Source organism: Balaenoptera borealis (genome assembly GCF_965194805.1).
Source record: "Balaenoptera borealis genome assembly, chromosome: 12".
NCBI classification, from domain to species: Eukaryota; Metazoa; Chordata; class Mammalia; order Artiodactyla; family Balaenopteridae; genus Balaenoptera; species Balaenoptera borealis.
Window position 1 is genome coordinate 15,646,538 of NC_138869.1, and position 27,840 is coordinate 15,674,377.

The following is a 27,840-nucleotide window of genomic DNA, read 5'->3' on the forward strand; positions in this document are numbered from 1 at the left end:
GAGGTTGGGGTCGCATGAACTGAGAGTTAACACAGGTGGAGATGCCCAACGGGGATTTGTGCAGAAATCTGGAGATGATCACGGAGGTAGGGCCAGGAGCTGTTGGCATAAATGGTAGCTGGGAACCATGGGGATGGATGAGGTCACCCAGGGAGCTTGGAGAAAAAGACGACAAACAGGCTGGAGACCAGGTGCCAGCATCTCACGTATTTGAAGGTTAACTGTATGTGTCCCAAGGAGTCCCTTGTTCACCACGAGGAAAACCTCCAGAGGAAGCACAGAAATAGCACAGCGTCAGGCCAGCAGGAAGTGACTGACGTAAAATGTGGCACCCTGGGGTGGACGGTCAGACAGGGGTTCCAGATGAAAACTCTGGACTCCTGAGCCACGTATACAAATCCCCTCGGGAAGGAGCTGACCGAGTCTGCCTTCCAAGTCTGCATTAAAAAGTGGTAAGCAGGGCGATGGAATATATTCCTGCAAAGGCAGTAAAGGGAAAGGGGAGATCACCCCTCCAATCAAAAAAGGAAAGAAAAAGTAGAGGCCTCTCTTTCCCTGAATTTCCATTTATTAGCTGAGTAAGTGGCCAGACTCTCAGGGGACTTAGGATATTAGTCATCTGGTGAATATTTACCACAAACCTATCACTACTCTACCAGGGGGTGAAGAACGCAGAACAGAGGGATTAACACATGGTTCTTTTCCTTAAGTAGCTTCCTATCTCGACAGCAAAGATTCAACAAACACTGGGGCTGGCAGAGGCTTTCCATAAAGGTCCAAATGGTAAATATTCTAGGATTTGCCAGCCATTCGGACTGTGGTGCAACTCCTCAGCTCTGCCCCAGCAGCGTGAGAACAGCCAAAGACAACACTAAAGGTTATTGTAAGGCTGGCTGTGTTCCAGTAAAACTTTATTTACAAAAGCAGGCGTCAGGCTGGATTCGACCTGCCGGCCATAGTTTGCCAATCCCTGGACCAAGGTATCAAAGCCAACGGAGGAGAATTTGGTGTCAGCTTAGAAGTTCATAAGAGGCACTCCATCCTCAGAAGTCACTATGGAAAGTTAGGAAGAATGCAGACCTCTTGCTAGAGCTGAAGGAAGAGAAAGAAAGAAGGACAATTTAGACTTGTGGATTTAATAGGATACAATGAAGGCATAGTGACAACAATTTTCCAGTCTTCTCTGACATTTTTTTCTGCTCCTCAGTCAAACTTTGGAGACCATGGAAAACCCGAGGTTTCCTCTGAAGATATCTCCTCTTAGAAACGAATTCCTGCTTATGGGTTTTCTAGGAAGCAAGAAGATTAACACTTTGTATCCAAAGATCTCCCCCCAACTCCCTAACGACTGCAGTCCTGTTAGGGAAGGCCAGAAGAGCAGACGTATGGAACTGTCCACTTCTGCCTACGCTGTTGGCTTTGCCACTCAGGAAAGACGAAAAGTAACATTGGGTCTCCAGTTCCTCTAGAGGCACGAGCCGGCGGGCACATCTTCCCCTCGGACCACCGCAATAGGACCGTGCTTCTCAAACCCAAGTGACAGGGAACATGCTGACCATCGTTGCAGTAATGTTTTGTCCTGAACTGCAGTAGGTCCATGCATCATCCAGGGCTCACATCACTTGGACAGCTGGGGGCGTTCATTCAAGTCTTATATTCCCAACAATGGGAACTACTTTTGGATTTTGAGTCTTCACTGCAAAACCTTGGTCTAGACCAATAATCCTAAAAGACTCTTGTTCAGTGACACACCAGTTTCCTGGGAATGGAGAGGAAGGGCCTATGTCCAAGGATGACTTAGACCAAAAAGTAATAATAAAAATAATAATACAGAGAAGGAAAGAAAAAGTCCTGGGTCAGGGAGCAGGTAACTGGACTGCCTGTTGCTTTCTGCTTCACCCAGACCGTCCGGCAGTGTAAGGAACCAGGACCCGAAGCAATGAAGCCTGCCACCCTCCTGGACCTCTGAAGTTACCTCCCACACAGAACGAGTGAGAGGGACTTAGGTGAACAGTGTGTGAAAACAACATACGACAGCACACCCCCCCAGGCCCACTGCATCATCAACCACTAGACTGAAGCAAAGTATCAGAAGTCGGATTTCTGACGGAGAACAAACTGAAGAAAACAAAGCTCATTTTTAAATAGTAAAGGCCGTATTAACACAAAAAATCACCACCTCGTTTTGAGATCCTTCTATGACCTGGGCACTGAGTGAGGCACTTTCGGTGACTCACCCTGTCCGACCGTCCCAGGAGCCCTGGGAGGTGGGGACGGACACCGTCCTGCTCCCCAGGCAGGAGCTGGGCTGGGGGGTCAAGGACTTTCCCTGAGCCCTGGGGTGGGAGGTGAGACGCAGCGCCGGAGGCCTTCGTCCCTCCATCAAACCAGCTCCAGGGCAGCGGCTCATTCCTGCAGCCGCGCCCTCTACCCACCATGTGACCCTGTTTAATCCTCTCAATAACTGCATAAGGAAGGGACTCAGTTTTTCTAACTCGTGTTTTACAGATGAGAAAACTGACTTTCAGAGCATCCTGAGAAAGTCCAAGGTCACCCCGCTGGCGGGGGCAGGGCCGGAATTGTAGCCCAGGTGTTTCCACTCTGGAGGCCAAGCTCCCTCCCCTGCCATGCCTGCCCTTCTGGGCAGTGTCCCCCGAAGTCCCTGACCCCACGCCACCCGTTCTCCAAGGAGGGCCGACTGGCAGCGCCTGCAGCCCTCCCTGAACCAAGCCGGACAGCTTCGCCGTCCAGACCCCTGGTGGCTTCAGCCAAAGGGCACAGGGGGCCAGGCCACCTGCCTTCCTCTTATTGTCATGGCAACGGCTCCCACACCCCCCAGGCTGGGGAGAAAGCAGTCTCCTGACTCCACTGCTGGCCGTGCTCTTCTCCCACATGGATAAAACCCGAGGTCAGAAAACACCGCTCCCGAGTGACTCATTTCTGATTTGGCTGCCAAACACAACACCCTTTTACGTAACTCGCTTGCACACCAGTCTCCTTCCTCCTCCTCCTCGGGGTAGCTGTCCTGTCAAACCAAGGCTGATCTTCTTCACCAGCTGGCCTCCCATCTCCCGCAAAGGCAAAGCAAAGTGCCCTTCCTGCCCTGCATCTCCGCTCACTGGGGTCAGGGGTGGCCTCCAGTCCAGCGTGCTCCCTGCTCAGTGCCTTCTTGTGGTGACTTCTTCTGGAAGGGGTGGGAGATTTCCTATCGAATACTGGCTCTTGGGCTGATGACTTAAGCCAACCACAAAAAATAAGTGTGTGGCAAGGGAAAGGCCCCTGGACGAGGGACCTCTCTCTCTCTCAGCTGAATCCGCAGCCAGCTTCCTGACAGAGCACTTCTCACTTTTTCCAACTCGAGCTGTGTACGTGCGGAAAAGAAAATCCTTTCTGGGTGTGTCTGTAGGCTAGACTTGGCATGGGAAGGGCCGTGGGCAGCCATTTGATACATACAATTCACTGGGCTTCTGCAACCGGAAGCAATTAGTCCACAAAAAAATTTTTTTCTTCGATCTTTTCCCTTCATTTGCTGTGAGGTTCTCTATGGTCATGACAGCACGTACAGCCCCAAACATCTGTACGTGCTTAAAAAAGAAACCCAACACTGGGTATGTTCAAAGATACATTCTACTCCTCCTCTTCCCCCAGGTGAGAGCTGTCTCTGTCCTCCCGAAGCAAAGAGGAAGTGGAGGAACATCCCCCGGGTGCCGGTGGGGACATCTCAGGAGGAAGAAACACAGAAATTGGCAAGGACGCGAAGGACGGATATGCAAGTGCCATGAGACTCACTGAGCCCTGTGTGTGCCAAAAATTAATTCATAAGCAAATGCTTATTTTATAGTTTCCCACTTGCTACAAAACATCAAGCGGAAAGATTTCTTCTGGGGGCTGGCAGGAAGTAGGTGGCATGAGAGAGGGCAGAGAGAAGGCAGGAGTTACTCTTTTTTTTTTTTTTTTTTTAATAGATCTTTATTGGAGTATAATTGCTTCACAATACTGTGTTAGTTACTGCTGCACAACAAAGAGAAGCAGCTATATGCATACACATGTCCCCATATCCCCTCCCTCTTGAGCCTCCCTCCCACCCTCCCTATCCCACCCCACTAGGTCATCGTGAAGCACAGAGCTGATCTCCCCATGCTATGCGGCTGCTTCCCACCAGCCAACTATTTTACATTTGGTAGTGTATATATGTCGATGCTACTCTCACTTCGCCCCAGCTTCGCCCTCCCACCCCGTGTCCTCAAGTCCATTCTCTTTGTCTACCTCTTTATTCCTGCCCTGCAACTAGGTTCCTTGGTACCAGTTTGTTTTTTTTTTTAGATTCCATACATATGCGTTAGCATACGGTATTTGTTTTTCTTTTTCTGACTTATTTCACTCTGTATGACAGACTCTAGGTCCATCCACCTCACTACAAATAACTCAATTTCATTTCTTTTTATGGCTGAGTAATATTCCATTGTATATATGTGCCACATCTTCTTTATCCATTCATCTGTCGATGGACATTTAGGTTGGTTCCATGCAATCCCTATCAAACTACCAATGGCATTCTTCACAGAATTAGAACAAAAAATTTTACAATTAATATGGAAACAGAAAAGACACTGAATAGCCAAAGCAATCTTGAGAAAGAAGAACGGAGTTGGAGGCATCAGGTTCCCTGACTTCAAACTATACCACAAAGCTACAGTAATCAAGACAGTATGGTACTGGCACAAAAACAGAAATATAGAGCAATGGTACAGGATAGAATGCCCAGAGATAAACCCATGCACATATGGGCACCTAATTTACAACAAAGGAGGCAAGAACATACAATGGAGAAAAGACAGCCTCTTCAAAAAGTGGTGCTGGGAAAACTGGACAGCTACATGTAAAAGAAGGAGTTACTCTTAAAGAGAAGCTTGATCCCACGGCTCAACGATGTCACCCATTCCTGGAGAACCCCAGGGTAGTGGTACCATCTCTTTGTTCCTGTAAGCAGAGGGTTCACCATGAAGCCTGAGCCACTCTGACAGCACCCAGGTAGGAGAAGTTTTGGAGGCAATATCTATCTTCAGACATTGTCACCATCAGAGAAGCCAGGGCAGGGACAGAAGATATGGGAAGACTTGGAGTCCACTATGCCAGGCCAGGAACTATCCCCAATTCAGCTTCCAGGCATTTCAGGGCTTAAGTGATTGTGTGACAGATTACAAGGTTTCAGACTAAGGGCAATTCTCTGCATGAGGGTTCCTAGCGAGCACTGTAGGTCCTTAGTTTTGGACTGCTACAAATGGAATCCCTCTGAGGTCTGGACAATGAAGTTTAGAACTTCTGAAGAACTCTGGTCCCCAGTGACCTTATCCTCAGTACAAGGGTGAATTTTCACACACCATCAAAAGGGGAAGGACAGGAGTCTACACTTCTGCAAAAATGGGATTGAACTTCCAGAGAGAACTGAGCTCCTCCATTACAGAGACAATAGTGTCTCCCTTTCTTGCCCAACTCAGGGGCTTGACCGACCCATGGCAGGTGCTCAATCAACGATAACAAGGGTGTGGGGGAGCCAGCCTCCCTCTCTGCTTAGTGCACAAGCTCTAATCACAGCAAGAGGTGCCACTCCTCTCCCCTCCTTCTGGAGCCGAGCCAGTCTCACGACTGGCTTTGACCAGTAGAACATGGCAGAAGTGTTGTACCATGGATTCCAAGCCCAGGCCTTAAAATGACTGGTAGCTCCCACATCCTACTCCCCAAAACACTGCTTCTTAGAACCCAGCCACCATGCTCTAAGAAGCCCAGACCACACAGAGGAGCCACATGGAGGAGAACCAAGGGCACAGCCCCAACTCAGCAGCTAGCTGGGAGCTAGCACCAGTGCTACAACCATACAAGTGGCCATCTTGGCCGCTCCAGCCCAATCAAAGCCCTGATGACTGCAGCCCCAGCCAGGATCACAAAGGGCAGAACTGCTTACTGCTTGTATGATGAGGGGCGAGTTCCTTAGCTATTCTGGGCTTTAGTCTCCTCATCTGAAAAATGAGATAATCATGGCACCTACCTCTTAGGGAGACTGTAAGAATTAAATGAGATGATACATGAGAAAACACGTAAGCATAGTTCCTGGTCCACAGTAAGCCCTTAATAAATGCTGGTTAACCGTCATCATCATTATGGTTTTCACTTTAATTTTTTAATGATCATACAGTAAAACGGACTTTTTTGGTGTGCAGTTCTACAAATTTTCACACATGTATAGATTTGTGGGTCCAAAGCAGGACACACAACAGTGGCATCACCCAAAAACTCCTCTGTGCTATTCCCTTATAGTCGGATTCTCCCCTCAGCCCTATGCTGGCGAACACTGCTCTGTTCTCCATCACTACAGCCTTGTCCTTTGAGAATGTCATACAAATAGAACCATCCAGGGCGTCGCATTCTGAGACTGGCTTCTTTCACTCGGCATAATGCCTCTGAGGTGCACCCACGTAGTCGCATTTATCAATAGTTTATTCCCTTTTATTGCTGAGTAGAATTCTGTTGCCCGGACGTACCACAGACTGTGCAGTCACCGTACTGTAAAGAATTATTTTCACAAGCCAGGGAAGAAAGACTACAGAAATGGAGCCAGCCAGCCATCACTACTGGATTCTGAGTATTTCTGGAAAAACATCTAATAATTTCTAAAAAGTCCTGATTCAAAGCAGTAAGGAACCCAGGAGTCCACATGCATGTATGTCTCATGATAGATACACACAGGAACAGAAACCCAGGGATGACTTCCCTAATCCCACACAAAACTGGGTTGGGAAGCAGATCTCACTCCCCTTCTTCTCCACGTGAAGCCTGCTGCGCGTCCTGGGAGGAGGCGCTAGTAAAGGTAAGGGCTCTTCTGCAGCTGTCTCCTCGGAGAAGCAGCACACAGCTCTGGAACTGTGCAGCGCTGCATGCCCCACAGCGACTGCCCTTTCTACCACCTGTACCTGAGAAACACGAGTCCAGGGGAGCCCACCTGGACTCCCTTCCTGGGACTGGGACACATCACGCTGAACAGGAAGGACGGCGGGCAGTGTGCTCCAGCTGGGACCCACCCCGCCTGCAATGACTGACAGCCTTCGGCGGTCATCAGCAGTCACAACTGCAGCCTTCACCCAACTCACACTAACTTCCCAGCTGCTCTTTTACTACTTTGAACCGGCTTGTCTAAAGCAAAACAAAACTGAATCACACTCCCCCTGGGACTTCAGGGTGTCTGTGCTTAGCTGGCCCCAGACAACTTGAATTCCACATCATTTTCTCTGGAGAAAGAGAAGCTCAGGGCCAAGCCAGCTCCAGGCTAGAATGAATTTTCCTGGAACCACAGGTTTCTAATGAGGCAGTGGGTGAAATCCTCCCAGCAACCCCTGAAATCACAGAAGGAGAGAGAGGAGAGAGAGATGGGGCGCGGGCAGAACCAGCACACGCTCCATGCTGTGCCCTCCCAACCTGGCAGGGGGCTCGCGGGCCGCCCCATCCAGGCCCACCCAGCCATGAGCACGCTGGCTCTTCCAACAGACGGCAGCTCCACTCCCCCGAGAGGCTGCGACTGGAGCTCCACCGTGGCATTTCATCTGGAGCCTGAGCATATGAGTAATAAATGTGTGAAAACATGAAACTAATATTCATAATTACTTTACAAGATAAAGAACTTGAAGGAAAAACAGCTTCTGTGTGCCTTGCCATCACCATCAGGGGTACGCTGTGAAAAACACAGCATCTCGCCAGAAACTCAGACTGCGCCGTGCCAGCCGGGCTCAGTGCCGGCAGCCCTCAGTCTCCTGCTGCCCTCCCCGGGCTTCATTACTCCTTAATTAACGGTGTCTTCTTGTGTCCAGTCATCCAGACTCGGTAAAGCCTCCGGAGCCAAGTGGGGGCCCTCTGACCTTCTCGCTTCTGGCATCCAATCGGGTGACACTTTGGCCAACATGCATTAACTATAAATGGGTCCAAGGCACCAGCCTTGAGGAGGAAGCGAGCGTTGGAGAGTCTCCATTCATGACGTCCTGTCCCCGCCAGGCTCAGGATACTTTTCCTACTTTATTGAAGTATAGCTTTTGTATAGTAAAGCACACCAATTCTAACTGTATGGCTCACAGAGTTTGAAACAGATTTATACCTACGTAACTACCAACATGTAGCCCATCATTTCCAACACCCCAAAAGGCCCCCTATGCCCCTCCTAGAAAACATCCCGCCCTGCGATAGGACCAATTCTATCATACATTTATTTTGAATTCAGGCTTTCATTAGCTCTCTCCTAAATAACTTCTGATTAACTTTTAAATTATTGGACTGCCTCCTTCTAGGCCCTGCTCTCCTCAATTTATCTGTCAGATTCATAGTCCTATGTTATAGCCCCGAGGCCCCTTGGGGGGCTGCCCGGCCCCCAACATACCCTAACCCCCTTTCACTCTCCTCCGCCGGCTGGGCTCACTCTGAAGGACCCCAGCCCTGTCCTGTGAGCACGCCTTCCACTCTTGTGTCTCTGGGCCTTCTCGCCCTGCGGCATGGTCCAGCCTCCCCACGCCCCAGCTCTGTGCACAATTTCCAACTTTCAGACCCACACCCATCCTTCAAAGCCCACGTCATCAAAAAACCTTTCACTGACTCCTCACATGGCTGCCGTTACTTCTTCCTTGGAGGGTCCGCAGTACCTTTCCTGCCTCCTGGATGGCACTACACGTCAGTCTTGAGACACAGCTTCCTACGTGCATGCATACTAAGTCTTATAGCCTTGCTCCATTTTTAATTTCTTGAAGACTGGGATTAGCAAACTAGCAGCTTTTTTTTTTTTTTTTTTAATTGAGGAGGGGAAGGAATAACCTAAGGTTTCCAACTTCTTATCTGGCCAGTAGGAAAAAAACCCCAACCACTATCAACACCACTTCATTCAAGAAAAGACATCAGAGATTAAAAAAAAAAAAATTGGACAGGCTATAACCTCAGAATAAAATGGTCAGATGGGCCTTCAAACTGATACATTTGGTTTAGGAAACACTGACCACATCGCCCTTGTTTCCACACTTGGCTGTGCCTGGAGAAAATTCTCATAGACCGACCGGCCCCAGTGTCTGGAAACCACTGCCCTGAAGTCCCTAGTTCAGCGTCGTGTACACAGCAAGTGCTCAATTAATGTTTAGTTTGACTGATCTAGTCTCTGGGAATCACATGGTTCAGAGACCAGGAGAGTTTCAGCCCTGCTTCCATGCCAGCGCACGCACCCGGACAGCAGGACCACGGCAGCGGGCGAGCGAATCCTCGTGATCAGAGGACCTGCAGGACCCACCCACGCGCACACGCATGGTCAGACTCATGCGGGACAAAATCAAACGGCAACCCCACATGTTACAGGTCACAGGTGCCCGTGTGACAGCTCAGTCGTGCAGCGGACTCTCCCACGGGCACAAATCTCAACTGAGGGCAGCGCACATATGAACGTCAGAAGTGTGTGTTGGGGCGTTTGGGCTGGAGGGCGAGGAGACAGGGCCGCCGCAGTTGCCATGTGGGGGGTGTGGGGGCGCACAGGGCACCTGGCTGCAGGAGCGAGTGGGGCTGAAACCCAGGTGCCCTGGCTCAAGCCCAAGAGAAGAAATGCCCTTTTTAAATTTGCACAAAGAAACAAAACTTCATTAATCCAGATTCTGAAATTAAATTCAAGACCAAGAATATATGGTCAAGGCTTCCCTGGTGGCGCAGTGGTTGAGGGCCCGCCTACCAATGCAGGGGTCGCGGGTTCGAGCCCTGGTCCGGGAGGATCCCACATGCCGCGGAGCAGCTGGGCCCGTGCACCACGGCTGCTGAGCCTGCGCTCTGGAGCCCATGAACCGCAGCTGCTGAGCCCGCGTGCTACAATTGCTGAAGCCTGCACGCCTGGAGCCCGTGCTCCGCAACAGGGGAGGCCACCGTGGTGAGAGGCCCATGCACCGCGGCGAGGAGTGGCCCCCACTCACCGCAGCTGGAGAGGGCCCATGAGCAGCAACGAAGACCCAACACAGCCAAAAGTAAATAAATAAAATAAATAAACTTATTTTAAAAAAAAAGAAATAATACATTTAAGTAGGGGACCAAACATCCCAGCATATACCTGCTGACCCAGCATAATAATTGATGGCATAAAAAAAAAAAAAGAATATATGGTCAAGTCAAATATATACATAAGGGTGAACTTTATGGTATATGAATTATATCTCAATCAAAAGCTGTTATCAAAATGTGTGTGTGTGTGTGTGTGTGTATGTATACACACACACACACAGCTAAGTAAACCCTTATTCAAAGCCAACAAAGAACAAAGAATGCATGAAGAAGGGAGTATCCAAAATATTTTAAAATATTTAAAGGAATCTTTTTAACTGCCATGTCCATATGAAAATTATGTATATATTATTAAAATTCATTAAAATTGCTTCTTTAAGGACTTCTACCCAGAATTCTACTTCCTATTGTTATTTTAAAATATGTGTCATAACAAGCCAACAAAAAGTCATCTATTTATCTTTGACTAACCTAGCCTGGCTTTCCCCTATTAGCTCCTATTAGTTCAAACTGGTTCAGTTTTATTGAGCTTTTCAGTTAAAAGAAAGAGAAATATATAGTTTGCAAGAGCTGCAAGGTCCATAGATGTAACAAATCTAAATAGCACACACAGTCCAAACCCCTTCTGGTCATCAGGTGATGGGATCCTCTATGATCTTGGATAAAAACTGTAAATATAATTCATGCAATCATTCATGGGACAAACATTTATGGATTATCTATTATGCTCCAAATCCTGGGCCAATTTTCTTCACACATCCTCAGCATTTTATCAGTTTTTGAATGTAACTCATGTTTTAGAACCAAGTCTGAATTATGACAGGATGACCACAGCAAGATATCAAAAGAATTCGCTTTTCAGAACAAAACAATTTTGTGCCCTAAGAATGAGCTCTCTCTCGTACAGGAGTCTCAGCACCGCCCAGTACCTGGTTCCCTGAACGAAGCCTCCTCCTGTTCAGCAAGGACGCCCCAACAGCAGCGAAGCTGCCTTCTTACCTGTATGGTGGTGTTGCCTCCTTCCAGCAGGGCGATGGCCAGGAGAATGCTTTCATGGAACACTCGATCGCTGGATGCGTTCATTATGAGGTCGATGACCAGATTGGAGGCCCCCTCCTTGTCAAGGTGGCACTGAACCTCGGCCAGGCTCATCTCCCCCCTGCTCATGGAGCTGGACCCGGAACCTCCCCCTAGGAAGATGGAACATTGCTCTTATCAACCACAATCAGAGCAGTTAACATTTATTGCACACTTAGCGCGTACCAACACTTTGTGCCCTCAACACTTTAATGATACTATCTCTTTGAACCTTCTTAACAAGCACAAAGGAAGGCACTCATTATTAGCACAGAGATGAAGTCACTTGTCCAAGGACACCCAGTGCAGCTTGGAAGTAACAGAGGTGGAACTTGAATGGAGGCAGGTAAGATGAAGGAAGAATAACACATTTCAAGCAAGAGACTTAAAGCCATCCAGTCAAGACTCTCCCTTACATTAAAATGCAGTGACCTGGGGCAGAATTATTAAGAACTGATCTGAGTTTAAGAGACAAACCGAACTTAAACACTTCTTAGAACTTAAACACTCTCAAGAAGCATAGCCTATAATGATCACTTCAGTCCTCTTTCTAAGAAACCCACCCTAGCCCCAAAACTCACCCTTTCACATACTCTGTATCTGTTCATTCATTCATTCAATAAATATTTGACTCAGTGCTTGGCATGGAGCCAAGAGCTGGGGGTAGGGGAGTGAACCAAACAAAGTTCGCCTCCTCCCTGAGCTTCAGATGAGAAGAATATACTTAGGAAGAGATGGCCTGTGCCATTTAGTGGAACAGATTCCAATCGTGTTTAGAAAGTGCCTATTTAAGAACTTGCACTATTATTGGTAAAACCCGAAATATTAATGTTCATGGGGAAATGGGGTGATCAATTAAAAAAAAAACATAAAAACCCCAGAAAATCATCTATCAGTCCCTCCCGGCAGAGTTCAATTCAAATGCCACATCCTTTACATTGCTTTCCTTGACCTTCTAGAATCTGTTACATTTATAGTACAAGGTAGACACTGGGTGTCACATCTTCTCTCCGACAGCTTCTCAAAGCAGAACCTGTCTCTGATGCATTTCCAAACCCCCCTCCTGATATCGCTCCGGAGCCTCACATGCTTGTTGAATGACTGCACTTCGGCGAGTAAAGAGAAATAGTTTGGAGATGTTGTGGGAAGAACTTCTGCTTGACGATCACTGGGAATGTTTGGATGAGAAGCTAAGGTCTGTCTCTGGGGTGCTCTGTGGGCAGATCCGCTCTACATTTTCATTTGGCGAGAAGCCCAAGATCCCTCCCCAGAGCCTGCCAGAATTAATTTATTAACCACTGCGTATCTCTGTGCCACCAGCAGAGTCCACCAAGGACCGGAAGTGCTCAAGAGTCATCACCACAGCCCGGGAATTAGGCAACTCACATTTGTGCTTTGAGCACGGAACTACTGGCCCCTCTTAAAACCAACACCATCACCCACAGTTGAATTCAACGTTTTGGTAGCCTTTACCTGTAATTGTGCTTACAGTGTTTTGGGACTCCTTTCAGGATGTGTTTTTAAGCAATTCTTTACTGGTTTTTTTTGCAGAAACCTAAGACTTTGGGGAGGCACAAAGCTTGGGCATTAGAATTAGATTTAATTAATTTAAAGCAGCTTTACATTACAGACCAGCCACTAACAAGCTCCCCTTTCCTCTGTTCAACAGGGATGACAGCAGTCCCTACCAGATAGTGAGTAACTCGGAGGAGAAAAGGAGATAAAGAAGGCAAAATGCTTGGGAAAGCCCTCGGCTCAGTAAGTGTATAATAAATGGTGGCTTTCGCCCTCCTCACTGCCAACAGCATACTCATTTTATGGGAAAATATGAGTCCTCATGGCCACGAGAAAATGTGCGGTAAAGTCAAGTTCATTGAGTCATTCAAGTATCACCAAGAGGGTTGCTGCATGGGAAAAAGGGGCAAAACGCTCAGCCAATATCTAATTGTAGGGAAACATTTTTAGACACCAATTTGATGGTAGACCAAAGACAAAACAAGCTGCTAAAATAATACACTTGCAACCCAAATGCATCTGTTAGAGGTCCAACCTGCTAATCAGAAACACGCAGCTCTTGCGTGGCACACTCAGTTCCCACGTGCAGCTAATTAGCACCCCACGTGGCCTACCTCCTCCCCCGGGCTTGCCGGGTCCTCCTGGTGACAGCGGGCCATTGCCAAAGCTGGTCAGGCTCTCTCTTCTTCCTGAAGGTCTGACGTTTCCATAGTAACGGTTGACCAAAATCTGCCTGAGGGCCTCACCCTTAATTCAAACAGGATAATGAAATCAGGTTCTGAATTTAACGCATGACTGAGCTACTAATATTAAAAAAAAAAAACAACACAGAGGTACTCAGTTATAATTGGCTCAGTCTCACTCAGTGAAAAAATAAACTATTAATAAGAGCATTTGGAAACTCTAAAGTTAACTTCTTCAGTGTTTTCTCAGGAAACCACATCATAAAAAAGCATCAATCTAAAATATTAAATATCTGAAAGTACTCTCTCAACACAGTGATAAAGACAGAACATTAATCTCGGAGGGTAACTAACAGTAACAAAAAACAAAACGAAACAAAAGAAAACCCCTTTGGGATAAGCCAATAAAATTCAGACAAATTGAAAAATTCACAGGTCATCCCCACAGCAATATGAAAATGTTACTCCAACCAGAGCATTTATCCCAAGGTCTAAAGAAAATCTCAACATATCAGAGTAATAGAGTAAATAAAACAATAAGCTGAAAGTAAGCCTTTCTTACAGAAATAGTCAATGGGCCACAGAGTGAAGAAAAAATAATGCAAGAGAAAATAAATTTCTGGCAGAGATCAGATATATCAATCAAAAAATAGGCAGCATGGATAAAGTGACATTTGGGATTTGCTTTGAAGTAATATGGGAGGAGGGACTAGCTGAGTATAAATGAGACAAGACTGGGCATGAGTTGATAGTCAGAGAAGCTGAGTTATGAATGAGGGTTCTCGAAACCCTTCAAAATAGGTATTTCGGATATTTTTAAACATTTCCATGATAAAAGCTTAAAAATACACATAAATATCAAAGGACTCCTGGGCAGGGGATATAACAAACTCTTTGCCACGATTCCAACCAAAAAAGAAAAAAACAAAAACACCGAACCAAAAAAACAACCTTGATTTATTCTCAAATACTACGCACATTGGTAAAGCAGCACAAAGCAGTAGGATTTATTCTCAGCTCTATTCCTCGTGCAGTCTTGCTGAGGGACTCCCAGACCACCTCCCAATCTGGAAGTTTCTACCAGTTAAAGGATATATGGATTTCCCCTGGACCCCTTTCTCAAGGACAAAGCAGTTAAATCCTGGAGTTCCTCTGGCACATCACTGAGAGGTTAGTGAGAAGTCTAGCAGAGAGAAGAGGTGCTGCAATACAGCAAGTCTCTAAAACAGAGACTCAGGAGTTCTTCTGAAGAGACCTACCACTGTAACGGGAGCCAGTAGAGCTTAAAGTGATTTGTGAAGAGGCTCTAAGAATAGGTCTGGAGACTTCAAGGAGGGTGTTTGCAAAACAAGATGGGAGGGAGAAGAGTGTCCTAAGGGTGGTGGGGAGGCAAGGGGCCCCCTGAGGGAGTTGGGACCAGGGAAGAAGTACGAAGGCAGAAAACTCGTTAGTTCAGTTGTCAAAATGATGTGAGGTCCCAGGGCCACACAGCCTGGCTTTTGTCCTTTGTTAAATGCATGCTGCCGGTCAGAATCCAGGGAAAAATGGAGAGATGGGGTAAACAGGAGAGAGAGAAGGGGGGAAGGCAGTCCTGATTTTTAAATGAAAGTTCAGGCATGAAAAGAAATCTCAATTTTCCTCTCTCCGTTCCATCCACAAATACGTCTCTCGTCGTAGTTAAGCAAGGGAGAATGCTTGTAACTAGGACATGAAACTGATTTCGTACTTCGACCACCAGTAAATTCAAGATTCCGAGAGTACTTTCAGTGAAGAGGCTATTTGTGATCTTTAAAAATACTTTCAACGTAAGCTGTTTTCAGTATAATATTCTTTAATGGCTTAGGAAACCACATTTTGGTATAAAGATATAGCTTTGCACCAGTGCAAACGTTATCAACACTCTCCAAAGCAGTCATGGAGAGCATGGTGATTTTAAAAGGCTGACTCCATAAGAGAAACACAAATTTCAAAGGAATGGTCAAGAGAGCTGACTAAGAAAGAAAAGGGGGAAAGACAAGGTTACCTCCACGTTGAATGTAACAGTACATTAAATGCCATTTCCCTGTGTCAACACAATGATGCATCCACTTGATTTTCTTTCTAAAGATACAGACTTTGAGTTCCCCCAGAACGGAGGGTTGGCAGGAAACCATCCCAGTTTTCTACGGGATCCTCTTGGGCACCACAAGAACATTGTTTGAGAGGTAAATGAGACCTGTAAGCTGCAGCCACAGAGAACAGCCAACACTGCCACTGTGGCAAGAACCTGGAAGACCACAGGGTTGATGGTCAAAGGCAGGTGACTGTCACCAGCCAACAAACATGCATCCTTTAAGGGAAGACTCAACCAGAGGCTTCACACTACGATTCCACCTAGGACTGGAGTGGCTCAGTTAGAGTTTCCTCTCCTCAGGGTTTTGAGGGTCTCATCAGCAAGACCCAGGTCAGTTTGCAGTCAAGGAAGCAGGAAGTAGAGAAAGGAGCATATGCCGTCCGGGAACACGTGGACTCCAGGAACAGGAACTTCACATTTATGCAGCCTGGGTGCCAACTGAAGTTACAAAGGGATCTCACATTACCATTTTGCCTCTCCTTGCACAGACAAACCCTAGCAGTTACCATAGCAACGGATGCATCAAATGGTACCTTTTCCCCCATAAGAGAATATCATAAAATGTGTTCATTATGGAAAACACACACACACACGCTCCACCCTACAAACTTTTAATTTTTTCCCTCTTAATTATAAGGTTTTTGGCACACATGCACCTCACCTTCACTCCACAAAAAATAAATTTTAAGGCAAGGGGAAAAAAGAGAACATGTGGGATTTGCTTTTTAAAAAAAAAAAACAAGATGAGATTCATTCCCTTTCTGAAAGAATAAAGAGTGAAAATTTTAGGTAAAAAAAGGGACAGAAAGAGAAAATGCATAAGCTTTATTAAAAGTGATGCAAATCCCTAGTGTGAAAACTTAGGTTCAAGGAAAATTCTGTTTTTCTGAGCTCGTGGTTTAATTTAGGAAAAATTAAAATCTGCAGAGAAAAGCCTTCCTAATCATCTTGATATAAATTACTCAACAGCACTAAGCTGTTCACGACGTACTGGGCTGAGAAAGCTGATTGCAGAGAAGGAAAAAAAGTCACTTCCCAAAAAACATCACTTCTCCAGCTCTCATATTTGGCCATGCAGCCTTTTCTTCAAAAAGAATACTAGTTTTCCCCCAGCAGTTTACACCTACAACATGCAAACAAATATCAGATGTTTGTCTCTGGTAAAAAAATTCTACATTCCACACACATGATTACCTAAGACTGAGAAAAGACAAAGGCAAAGAGTTTCATTTGCAGTTAAGTGTCAGGTGAAAATGGTGAAAAAGGCAGGTCAGTGACGTGGAGTCAGAAACCAAGCTCCTGCCTTGCAAGTCAGTTCAAACGAGTTTCATTCTGTCAATTAAACTCGTGGCTAATGAACTGTGTGGGAATATAGCCCAGCGTTGGACACAGCACTAAGAGTTAAGATCGCAAAGGAGAGAAAGAGTGACCTTTGGGCTCCCAGGTTCCAGCCGCTTAAAAATCAGGTGCTTCAGAAAAGATTACCCTCTCACATGAGCAGTGAGCCTCTCACACCTTAGTCAGCACTAAGGCAGCACCTTGATTTAAAAATACCTTCCTTTTCCTACTCCGGTTGTCTGTCAAATCACTGCTGTGTCTCAGTCTGCAAGGTGACCCTGATCATTAATATCCCTTCTCAGAGTCCAGCCACCGTGCTAAGTGCTTCAAGGGCACAGCTCTGGAGAACAGTCATAAGGGATGGAGACGATTACCCGCATTCTACAGCAGGAGAAACTGAGGTTAAATAATGTGCCCCAAATCACACAGTGAGGGCCCGGCAAAGGCAGGCTTGAACCGGTTTCTAATTCCAAAGCTCATGCACTGGGGCAAATCAAACTTAGGGCACGAGAGACAGCTATGTGCCTTTACCAGCTACTTCTAAGACCCAGGACAATTCTGGAAGGACAGGCAAGGATGGAAAAAAACAGGAATGCAAGGTGCCCTTCATCAATGAACGGCAGGAGACACTGGAAGCTGGTGAGGAAGGGCTGAATGCCAACTTCCTAGAAGAGCTTCTTTGGTCGTAGTCTGAGAAAGCACAATCGCAAGAAACAGGAAAGGACTCGAGATGTGCTGGGACTGCGCAGGGACTGAAAGCACGTGAGCAGAACAAAGGTGCCCCAGGCACCCACTCATCTCAGACGAACATTCTCCAGGACACTGGTGAACACGATTTCAGGGCAGTACTCGCCACGACTGCCCATTTCCTAACCCTATGACTTGTGAAATGGAGGGGAAGGCTGTCTCAGTAGGTCAACATCAGCATTTATAAACATTTACGCGTTAACACACGTAAAAGTCTTAGCATAATGATCGGCATATGATAGGCACCCAGAAAACCAGGATATCTGGTATTTTCCAGAAATGGGTAACATGCAATCAGTGGTCAGCATGCTAACGATGTATGTAGCCTTCTAGGAAATGGTTTAGCAATGCATAACCAGCACCTTAAGAAAGAATCTACCTGGTGGCCTAGAAATTCCCCTTTTATGAATCTATACACATATGTACACACTTGTTCATTTCCTCATCAAAGGAAAACATTACAAAGTACTCGTTAATTTGTGGAACTTTAGCCAGTTGTTAACTTTCAAAGACTATCAAAGAAAATGCTTAGATATATTAAAGGACAAAAGCAGGGAAGAAAAGTTATACACTTGGAAGAACCTCAATGACAATGAAAGTGTATCTGTGTGTGTTGCCACACGTTCTTACGTGTGCAAAAAGGGGGGCAGAAGAAAATATTAAATCAATGGCAGCTTTTATAGCTAGGTAGTGTAACTGTGAACACTTTTTCCATCATACTGCTTTTGTTTAGTATACTTTACCCATGATGATCATCCGTTACTTACAGAAAAAAAAAACAAAAACAATTTGTTTTTAAGGCTACACTTAAGGAAAAAGCCACTCGAGGAGAAGAAGACAGGATGTGAAAAGCTGACTTGGTCGTTACTCGGGGATTGGCTGGGTGTAGTGCGTGAACAGGTAGTTTACAGGTAGAGTCACCAGTCAGTTTCATTTCTGTAAGTGGCTGTGATTGGTCCTGAGCCAGTCGATGCTACACCAATGATAACAGCAAGCACCACCATCCGTCTTTAGGTCACAGCCTGTGGCTGTGGACAGTGTTGTGGTCATTAGCTCCCAACACCCAGGACTACGTACCCTTTTATGGTCCTCCAGTTGCCTCAGGGGTGGACTCAGTTCAAGCTCCTGCTAAGCAGGCAGAAATTCCATTTAAGTACGTACAACACCAGGGAGACACTCCCATCTTCAGGATCAGCCACAAATAAAATACACGGAGCATGCGTACATAGCGAAGACTGACACAGAAGGAACACAGGCCTGTGTGTGGCTTTCCCCAGACAGATACCAATGCTCCATTACTTTGGATACCGCTTAACAACTCGCCCATCCCCGACCCTCGGGCACCGTTTAAAATGAACAGGCACATGACTAATAGCTTTGGCCAATATTATTTTTTGCACAGATTATGAAAAGGAACTTCAATGTTAGGTACATTTACATGAACCCAAAAGGGTTTATAATGCAAGACTCAACCGGGCAGGTCCTTATATGACTCACACATGCATTACTGCACAGCACATGCGTGAGGACATCAATGCATACACTTCCAAGCAGACACATACATGAGACCTCAGCTCTCCCCAGGCCACCAGCACACGGCATTCTAATCAAGGCTACTGATGCTGAAGAGCTCTGATTAGAATATTAGAGAATGATCATTACTAAGCATCCCCACTGGAACTCAGCTATTTGATAATCTGTTTCATTTCTAAGATCTCCTTTCAGATAAACTACACTTCATTTTAGCTTTGACTCCTGTGATTCTATAACTGTTTCTGAAAGTAAATTTTGATCCTTGGAAATATGCCTCCCCAAAAAGCTTCTCTGTAACTTTAGATGTCTTAATTAATTCTAGTCCCTCATTTAGCAAGCTGAGTTAGCGACAGGAAGAACAGAAACAGTGTACTGTGAAACTACAACTTTATCAGCAGCTTCACCAAAACTATACATGAATATCCAGAACTTCAAATTCACTTCACCTCTGCGCAGAACCCAGAGTTCTATTTTGTGTAACAGCAGAAAGGCCTGGACGTTCCAGCATTTCTCAACTGAACATTTCAAGACAGAGATGAACGGTTTTGTGTGAAAACCTTTGGAGAGTCACGTGCCCTCACCTGCAGGACCCTGTGGTTTAAGCTCCAGCAACTAAGAAGTTTCCTTCTACACCAAGAGCCACCCGATTACAGCAATGATCAGGTCCCAGCCAGACAAGAGACTTCCCTCCTGCACCTACCAGCGGGACAGACACTTCCCCAGAACAACTCACGCACTCAACCAGGAACACTGACAAGCACCCATATTTGCTGGCGCTGCAAATACAGGTGAGCAGCACCCACCTCGGTGGAGTTCTCAGAATCCGGAGCTTGGGGCAGCTAGTTGGGAGCAAAACGAAGCATGTTAGTTACAGCACGTGCATCTCATGGGCCACGAAGAAGTCCAGAGACCAACACTCAAGGACGAAACATGGAGGGCAAGATCAACGATGAGGTGACAGAGGTGCCACACCCACTGAAAGGGGCTTCAGCCACTGAGGGCAGGAGACACCCTCCCTTTTGAACTGAACTGAATGTGCTCGTGTTGGGAGAGACAACGGGCCTGAGATGGGGAAACAGATTTAAATTAAGGAAAGAAAAAAGTCTACCACTGATCAAGTAGGAAGTACGCCTTAAAAAAAAAAAACAAAAACGATGTCAAAGGAAGAACTACTACACGTCTATGTTTTGTTCGTCCACAGAGAGGAAAAGTGATACAGCGTATCCCCATGGAGGCTCACGGAGGGGAGAAGTGTGTGGGTAATGGCAACAGGGACCTCAGGTGCAGCCCCCTCCCCGGAGGCCCGAAGCCCTTGCAAAGTCTGTACCACCACTCGCCATGGGTGGGTGTACCACCACTCGCCAAGCTTCTTCCATGGGCAGGTGCGTCCTCCTGGGTCTCTCCTTTCCCCACATCCCGGCCCTGAATCAGAGGGTAAGACCCGAGGCTCTAGCTCAGGGACTGAAAAAGCCTCTCTCCTCCAGCAGCTCTGGGAGGAGATAGGAAGGCTCCTGGCTGCAGGTTTACTTGGCTGGCCACTCGCCCCTCCACGTACTTCCCTCAGGGCTCCAGGGCCTGGGGTCCCCGGCGCCGCCCCACCATACCATGTAGACACCCCACTCCTCTGACTCCCCCTCAATTTCATTACACCCAACCCATATCTGAGAGACAAGATGATGGCCCCGAGGAAAATGAAAGGCAATTGCGAGGGTGCACGTGGCGGCTAAAAAGTCCACAGTTCCACGTGGCGGCAGCGCCACAAATCTGTCCACCAAAGGGCACATGCTTGGAGGAAGGACTGACATCAGATGTAACCGCCAGACCGCACCCTGGGCTGCCCCGGACCAAAGTCACGCAGCGGGCACGGCTGGCTGGTTCAAGGTGCGGTCTGGGGCCATGGAACGAAGCCAAGGCTCACGCTGCAACTAAGTGACCTTGGCCTCCTTCGGCGGGGCTCCAGCGACACAGCACACCTCTCGGGAGGCCAAAGCGTGACTGTCAGGTGTGAGCCAGCGCAGGTGCTGCAAGCACGAGGTGGGGAGGCTGGAAGCTGTGAAATCTGGCAGGGTCTCAACCCAGCTCAACGCTTGATACCCCTTTTCATGGTTTGATCCCCAAGATAGAAAAAAATGCTCTTCATATAAGACTGTTATTATGTGACCTAATGATTTCTTTTTTTTTTTTTTCTATTTGCTAACAGGTAAAATGAGGTAAAGATACAGGGGCTCTCTTTAAGCACAAAGATTAAACTAATTTAAGAAGGACAAGGAGCCATAGGTGGGGTGTTGCTCACTCGATTCCGGACAGAAGAGCTTTCAGACCTGAGTGCAGCTCCACTAGCCTCAGGGAGAAAATTTCCCTCCGATGTGCTTCGCTTCCTGTTGGGGTCGGGAAGCACAGAGTGGTAGCAAGGACTTGAGTGTGGCAAGGAAAATAAAACCAGAGCTCAGGTGTATGTGTCTTCCAGATAATATAAATAATATCACGATCCAAGAACGCACTTTAACTATCCTTACATCCTGTATGCTTTAGGCTAAAGAATTAAAACTGTGCAAACACTTGTGCCATCTACTCTTAGTGCAAAAAGGACACATAAGAAAAAGTAGAATTAAAGCAACTTCCCATGCATTTTAGAGCAGTCAGAGATACAGATGGGAAAAAGTACTATCTTTTACAATTTGCTTTGGCCACATTTCACCAACATAGCCTTTATACTGATTCTGTATGATCAGAACCAAAGAATTATAGGCAGGCATTGACTGTAGGAACCTACAGAGCTATCCTCTTACTCCCTTGCCCATCAAAATAAAAGTTAAAGAAAAAGAAGATGGAATGGAAGGAAGTAGCGTGTCTTTTTAAAATTCTCTTGTCTGAGATCTCTTTGTCCAAAGCAGCATCTTGAATTCTTTCGGAACGTTCATGGGTAGTATATAGCTATTTCTTACACACTCAGAGATCAGTCGTTTCTGATATGTTTTATGATTGTACTGACACTCTATTGCCTCCCTCAACTGCTGTCATGTTAGTTTTCGTTTAATTTTTAAAACAAAAATTACAGTTAATGACCTTTTCCCCTAGAACATTACAGAAAGACTTTTGAGACAACAGAAAATTTTTTGCTGCTTCAGGAATCACTATTTAAACAGAAGGACAATTTTTTAACGCTATCCATTCAGGAAACAGAATGGAAAAACTGACAGCAGTGGAAAGGTATCATGCGACCGTGGCTCATGCAGGCACTGGTGCTCTGTGTGACCCTCGGCCAGTCACTGAACCTCTCTGGGCTTCCACTTCCTGACCTGTAGTTCAAGGAGACTGGAGCTTATTATTTAGGATTCCTTTCCAGCTAAAACATTAAGTAATGCTTGGTATATTTTCAGTAAACTTCATTTCATAATATCTAACAGGCAAGTTCTCTAAATAATACAACACAATAGGACATAAAATGATTTCAGGCATGGAAAAGGCCAAACCAAGCCTGGCATATAATTTGGTAAAATAACCAATGGCCTTTACCAGTGCTTCTTCCTATGAGGATTTCACCTGTATTTCCGGGAGGATAGGCTCTTTTATGGCAGTAAGCCACACTTTTGAAAAAGATAAGCATATTAATAAGCTATATATGTTCAAATCAGATAACAGCTACATAAATACAATATATATTATCCAAAGCAAAAGATAATTTTGGTAAATGAATGAACTGATTTTCTCAACATATTTTTATTATCAAAGTAACTTTTTTTTTTTTTTTTTTTTACATGAAAAGTCATTCTCAGTGACCACATAGTAAGGGAGACTATTCTGAGAAAATGAGTATTTCTGCATTTCCCAGGTCTTGTCTTCCACCACCTCATCCCAGGATCGGCCACTATAATCAGATGCTGACACCTCCAGTCAAGGTGAAGTCTCCCCAAATGAACAGGTGACTGGCAGTGATCCTATGCTGCCTGGTTTTGAACTTGGAAACCAACTATTGCCCTCTGTTGCCTCTGCATATTTCTTCTTGGATCTTATGTCTTCTCAGTGCTTTTAGACAAGGCCAGCAAAATCAAACTTCACAGGAAAAAGATTTCAAATGACTGGCTTTGAAACAGAAATTCAAAATGAACCTCAAGTCACAGAATCCCAAGTGTCCTTCCCAGATGAGGCCACGAATCAGGTCATCGTAACTACGGCACTTGAGTAGTAACTAGATTCGTGCAGATAAGATGCTAAAACACTCGCTTTCTATACATCATGTACCTAACATTTTATCCGGGGATGGATTTCTACTACAAATGAAGGAGATTATACTTTGCCATTCTTAAAAGAAACCCACAGACTTCTGAGGGTTCCTATTTGTGGTGTGTGTACAATGGCACATCCTCACATACATACATACTGTATATACATACATATATATACATCCGTTTCATGTGTGCCTATTACAGGCCAACACAGAGCACAGCCACTTAAAACACCCTGTTTCCTGCTGCCATCAACATGAATCCTTCTCCCCTGGGCTTCTAGAATTTTCCTTTGAAATAAGATGTCTCCTTCCATGGACCACCCCTAGCAGAGGTTGAATACAGTTCAAGAAATGAGACTGTACTATAGATCTAATTATCAGCACAGCAAAGAGCATTTACCATCTCCAATCCCCTGAATCAGCCTTCAGTTTCTTTCACCCACTCCATCTCAGAGGAGGGAAAAAATAAACAAACAGCGAATGGCCTTGCAAATATGTTTGCTGGGTCCTGGCCTTCATGAGCCTTTGAAAACCCACATTAAGAGAACAGAATGCTTGAAAGAAAATTGAGCTAAAATAGAAGTTACCTAACATTTCAGCAAGGGCAATTTTAAATCTTCACATTTGCTAACACAATGCCGTTTACTAATGGCATTTGTTTCTAGAAACAAAGTAAGAAAGAAACATTATCTAGTTCCAACGATGACGTTTCACCTGGGTCTTATAGAACAAGTTCACCGGAACCCAAAAGTAAAATTCATTTTTAAAAACCACATTCTGACTTGACTGAATTATACAACTTCCATCATTATGGAATCATCTCAGCATTTAAAAAAAAAAGAAAAAAAGAGAAAGAAAAAAAACTTCCCCAGATTCTGCAATAGCTTCTGTATGCTCCGACTTGAGCTCACTTGCTCTATGGCTGCCAGTGTCTAACAGTAAACAGCCCCGCTGCATTTATTGGCAATTACTGCTGAAGGTCACACATCAGCAGTGAGCCTAAATTCCAGGAAAAAAAGAAGCTCTTATGTAACTGCCGCCTGAATGTTGGCAGGTGCCCAACCCAGCAGTTCACAGCAATGTAAAAAAGTAGGACACCTCCACCCTGGGTTGGATGTCATGAGAACGCCCCCTGAAGGTGAAATTGAATAATTCTTGGGTTTGTCTTCTCTGTTTTCTCCCCCCTGAATTTTACTGGCAGTGGCCTCCTTTGCTTGCAGAAGCAGCTCTCGGTGGCAGAAGCTGAGAGAACTCAATATATAGGCAGATACAGGCAGGCTGCCGCCACCCTAACAAGTGGGAACACCAATCCCACTTGCTTTTTTGTTGCAGTGCAAGGAGCTGAAGTTGCCAGCTGCCGCTAGTGGCTCTGGAGAGGTCAGGGTTCCAAGCGAGAGTGATTAAATGGGGATCATATCTCCAATAGGAAGAAATGCAGCATGTCCACTGAGCTACAGCACACACTTTCTAAACACGCCCTGCTTTCCAAAGACGCACACGTGAAAATGAGGTAGGTTACTGTTCTGCCCACCGCCTCGGCCTGAAGTTTGAGTGCTGCATCAAAATCATCCCTTTGTTTAGTCCAGAAATTTACAGTTTAGGAAAGTGACAAACACGCTCACCTGCCAGGGGTCCTCACGGTGTGACCTGACCTCCTAAGCTGCTACCTGACCTCCCTGCTCAGGTACAAGTCCCTAAGTTACACGGTCTCATGACCCCAAGTACTTCACCTTCCTATATTTCTCATGGTTGATGGCTGTCATTTAACATAAATTTGGATTACTGTCTGTCACCTCCACAGAACCGTGAACTCCAGAAGGGCAGACACTGCGCCTATTTGGACCCAACTCCCCTAGTCAACGTGCCTGGGATGGAACAGGCACTCAGGTATTAGTCATATGAACAAATGTCTCAAGCAGCAATCAGTGTCTGTTTAAAGCCAAGAATGGGTAGATGAGGGAACTTTCTGGGCCGACAGAAACAGTCCCCATCTTGATTTGTGTGTGTCTATAGGTAACAATTCGTCAAGATACAAACTGAAGAATAAGCTGAATGGACACTAATGGAAGCAGCTCCCCACCCTTCTCCCCTCATCTGTCCTCCCCCTGCGCCCTAAGGAAAAGGTAAAATCAGGGGGTAAGGATGGAGACCCTGCCTATTTGCAAAAACTGATAATAATAATAATAATAAAGAAAAGAAAGAAAACCCTCCTTTTCCTGGTTTCAAATGAAATTTTACTCCAGAAGACAGCTGGGAAGGCTCCCACCATGCACTTTTCTTGCAGGGACTCTGATTCTGTCCTCACTTCACCCTCTTTTCTCAGAGCACAGACAGAGACTCGGACGATGCTGTGCTTTTTTTCCAAGCCGTTCACTGCACATCTCCTCTCTCACGATGCTCAACAGGCCTTTATCACTGAAGAGTGGTGGTCCTTCCCCAACCTAGGGACCATGGCTCTCCAGATATGCCGTACCCTGCTCAGGGGCTATTCCCCAGCACGTTTCAAGGTTGAAGTGCTGGTTTGCAATTTAGGTGGGAGGCCTTGCCCGTACCACAGGCCAGCGTGAACTCTCATTAAGTTTCTTAATGGAGTTTCTGCAGAACTCCAGCTGTGGGCTGCTGGTTTTCACCCGCACACGTGGACAAAAGGCTTGGTGGGAGAGAAACCTCAGGAGCTGCGGCTGTTTCCAGAACAGCCATGGATAATAAAGGCCAATCAGGCATCTCTGCTTAGAGGGCCAGAGCCGACAGCCCGAGGGCCTGTGTTGGTGCTCCAGGGCTCTGAGGGCTGCCAGGGATAACAACGGAGAGGGGATCCACAGTTGCTTCCTCAGGGAATTTTCAAAGAATCCAAGTGGCTGCCAGAACATTCTTCTTTTATAAACAGACAGTATTCTATTTCCTAGTGTATAATTATAAACACACCTGCTCCAACTGTGGAATCTTTCCATAAGCGAGCAATAAACTCCCAGCCAGGAGACCCAAGTTCTATCTTGAGCAAGCAAACACATCAAATGATTACTATGGTGCAAAACAGTATATTAATAACACTGCAGACTCCGATTAGGGAAGGTTTTCCTTTCCTGGCTTAATTTGTCTTTAAGCAAATAGAAACTCAACCTCAATATTTCAGAGGAAAAATTCAAATGAGAGAGGCATTTACAACGCTAGGGAGAAACAAGAGTGTCGAAGGGTGCCAACATGAAAATTCAGCATGAGACGTTTTGCTGGCATACAAATAACCCGGAAGACAGAAGACCAAACAGGAAGTAGCAAAAATCACCGTAGTTAAAGTACTTAAACCCTTGTACAACCTTTTGTTTTTCTCACCCTCTATTCATCCCAGAGAAGCACAGCCTCCTCACCTGTTCATGCTGACCGATTTAAGGAAAAGTCTGCACTTACAGAATCTACCATGGCTGAACAGTAAGCGCTCCAGGCCAGCATATGAGCCAGCAGTACTAGTTCTGCTTTAGCCGCTATCTAGCTGTGTGAGCTAAGACCACTCACTTAACCTCTCTGAGCTCCATTCCTGAGGGGACTGGACCAAATTCATAACCACTCGTGTCGCTTTCAGTTTTAAGTCTGTGATTCAAACTCTCCTTAGGTACATCTGAACCATCTCTTAGTATTTCTGAAATTATGGTGGTAGATATTAGAGCAGGCCTCATATTCTATTTGGTAGCTCTATCCCACCAAAATAAGGTATTAATCGTTCTACCAAAAGAATGAACAGATACCTAAAGAAGCAGACCAGAAAATTAATTTTTAAAAGTCAGGTAAAATTTTTTTCCAGTCTGCTTCAATTTACTAAGCAATTAAACTCCCTCAATTATACACATTAATTCCCCTCATTAATCCTTTCTATTATCATTTACCAAACATGTATCACATCCTACAGATATGGCAAGAAATGTTGAAAAATACTCATAGGAGAGAAAATATTTAAGACACCCTCAAATCCCAAACAGAATGGCCACTCATCAGTCTCCAGGGTCATTCTGGGTAAATGAAACTAATTTGATACATAAGTATAGAAACCATCAGATGACATTTCAATTTCTTGATCTCTAGTTGGTTTTCCTAGAAGAGAAGCCAGGGATATTGTACATTCCTAATCCCACCACAAGCCAGCAGCTGGAAAGTCTCAACTAGGGCTGTGGAATTTGCACTGCACTTTGACAAAATTTTATATGACCCCTCACACTTAACACTTCCAACATGTAGGCCAAGAGAGCAGTGGTTTGGTTTTTCTTTGACTACTTCCAAACTATACCAATGTAGTTATTGCTTTTTGCATGGGTGCTTCACATATGGACAGAAAAGCTCCTCATGGTAATATCAACACTCAGTTTCAGAGATATGTTAATAGCCAGTGTCAACCACAAATTCAGTTGAGATTCTAGACAGTGAAGGATTGAAATCTTATCACAGCTTAGAAAATCTTTATCTAGACTCAGATGGGATCTCCAAAGACAAATGGCAAACAAACTCATGGGAAATGCTAACACAAACACAAAGGACTCGACTCACTCCCAGAGGCAACA

General features: G+C 45.7%; 1 protein-coding gene across 7 annotated transcripts in view; it reads right to left on the reverse strand.

The window, feature by feature from the left end:
- ITPR1 (inositol 1,4,5-trisphosphate receptor type 1) overlaps positions 1 to 27,840 on the reverse strand; it is a 319,227-nt gene that overhangs the window by 90,230 nt on the left and 201,157 nt on the right. For 3 of the 7 annotated variants that reach the window (XM_082345342.1, XM_082345344.1, XM_082345341.1), the window contains exons 41-44: positions 19,869 to 19,904; positions 18,610 to 18,660; positions 13,266 to 13,398; positions 11,059 to 11,249 (exon numbers count right to left, since the gene is read on the reverse strand). In XM_082345342.1, the coding sequence (XP_082201468.1) occupies positions 11,059 to 11,249; positions 13,266 to 13,398; positions 18,610 to 18,660; positions 19,869 to 19,904 (411 nt within the window). The remainder of the gene's footprint in view (positions 1 to 11,058; positions 11,250 to 13,265; positions 13,399 to 18,609; positions 18,661 to 19,868; positions 19,905 to 27,840) is intronic. The other 4 variants (XM_082345346.1, XM_082345343.1, XM_082345345.1 and 1 more) reach the window with 2 other exon arrangements.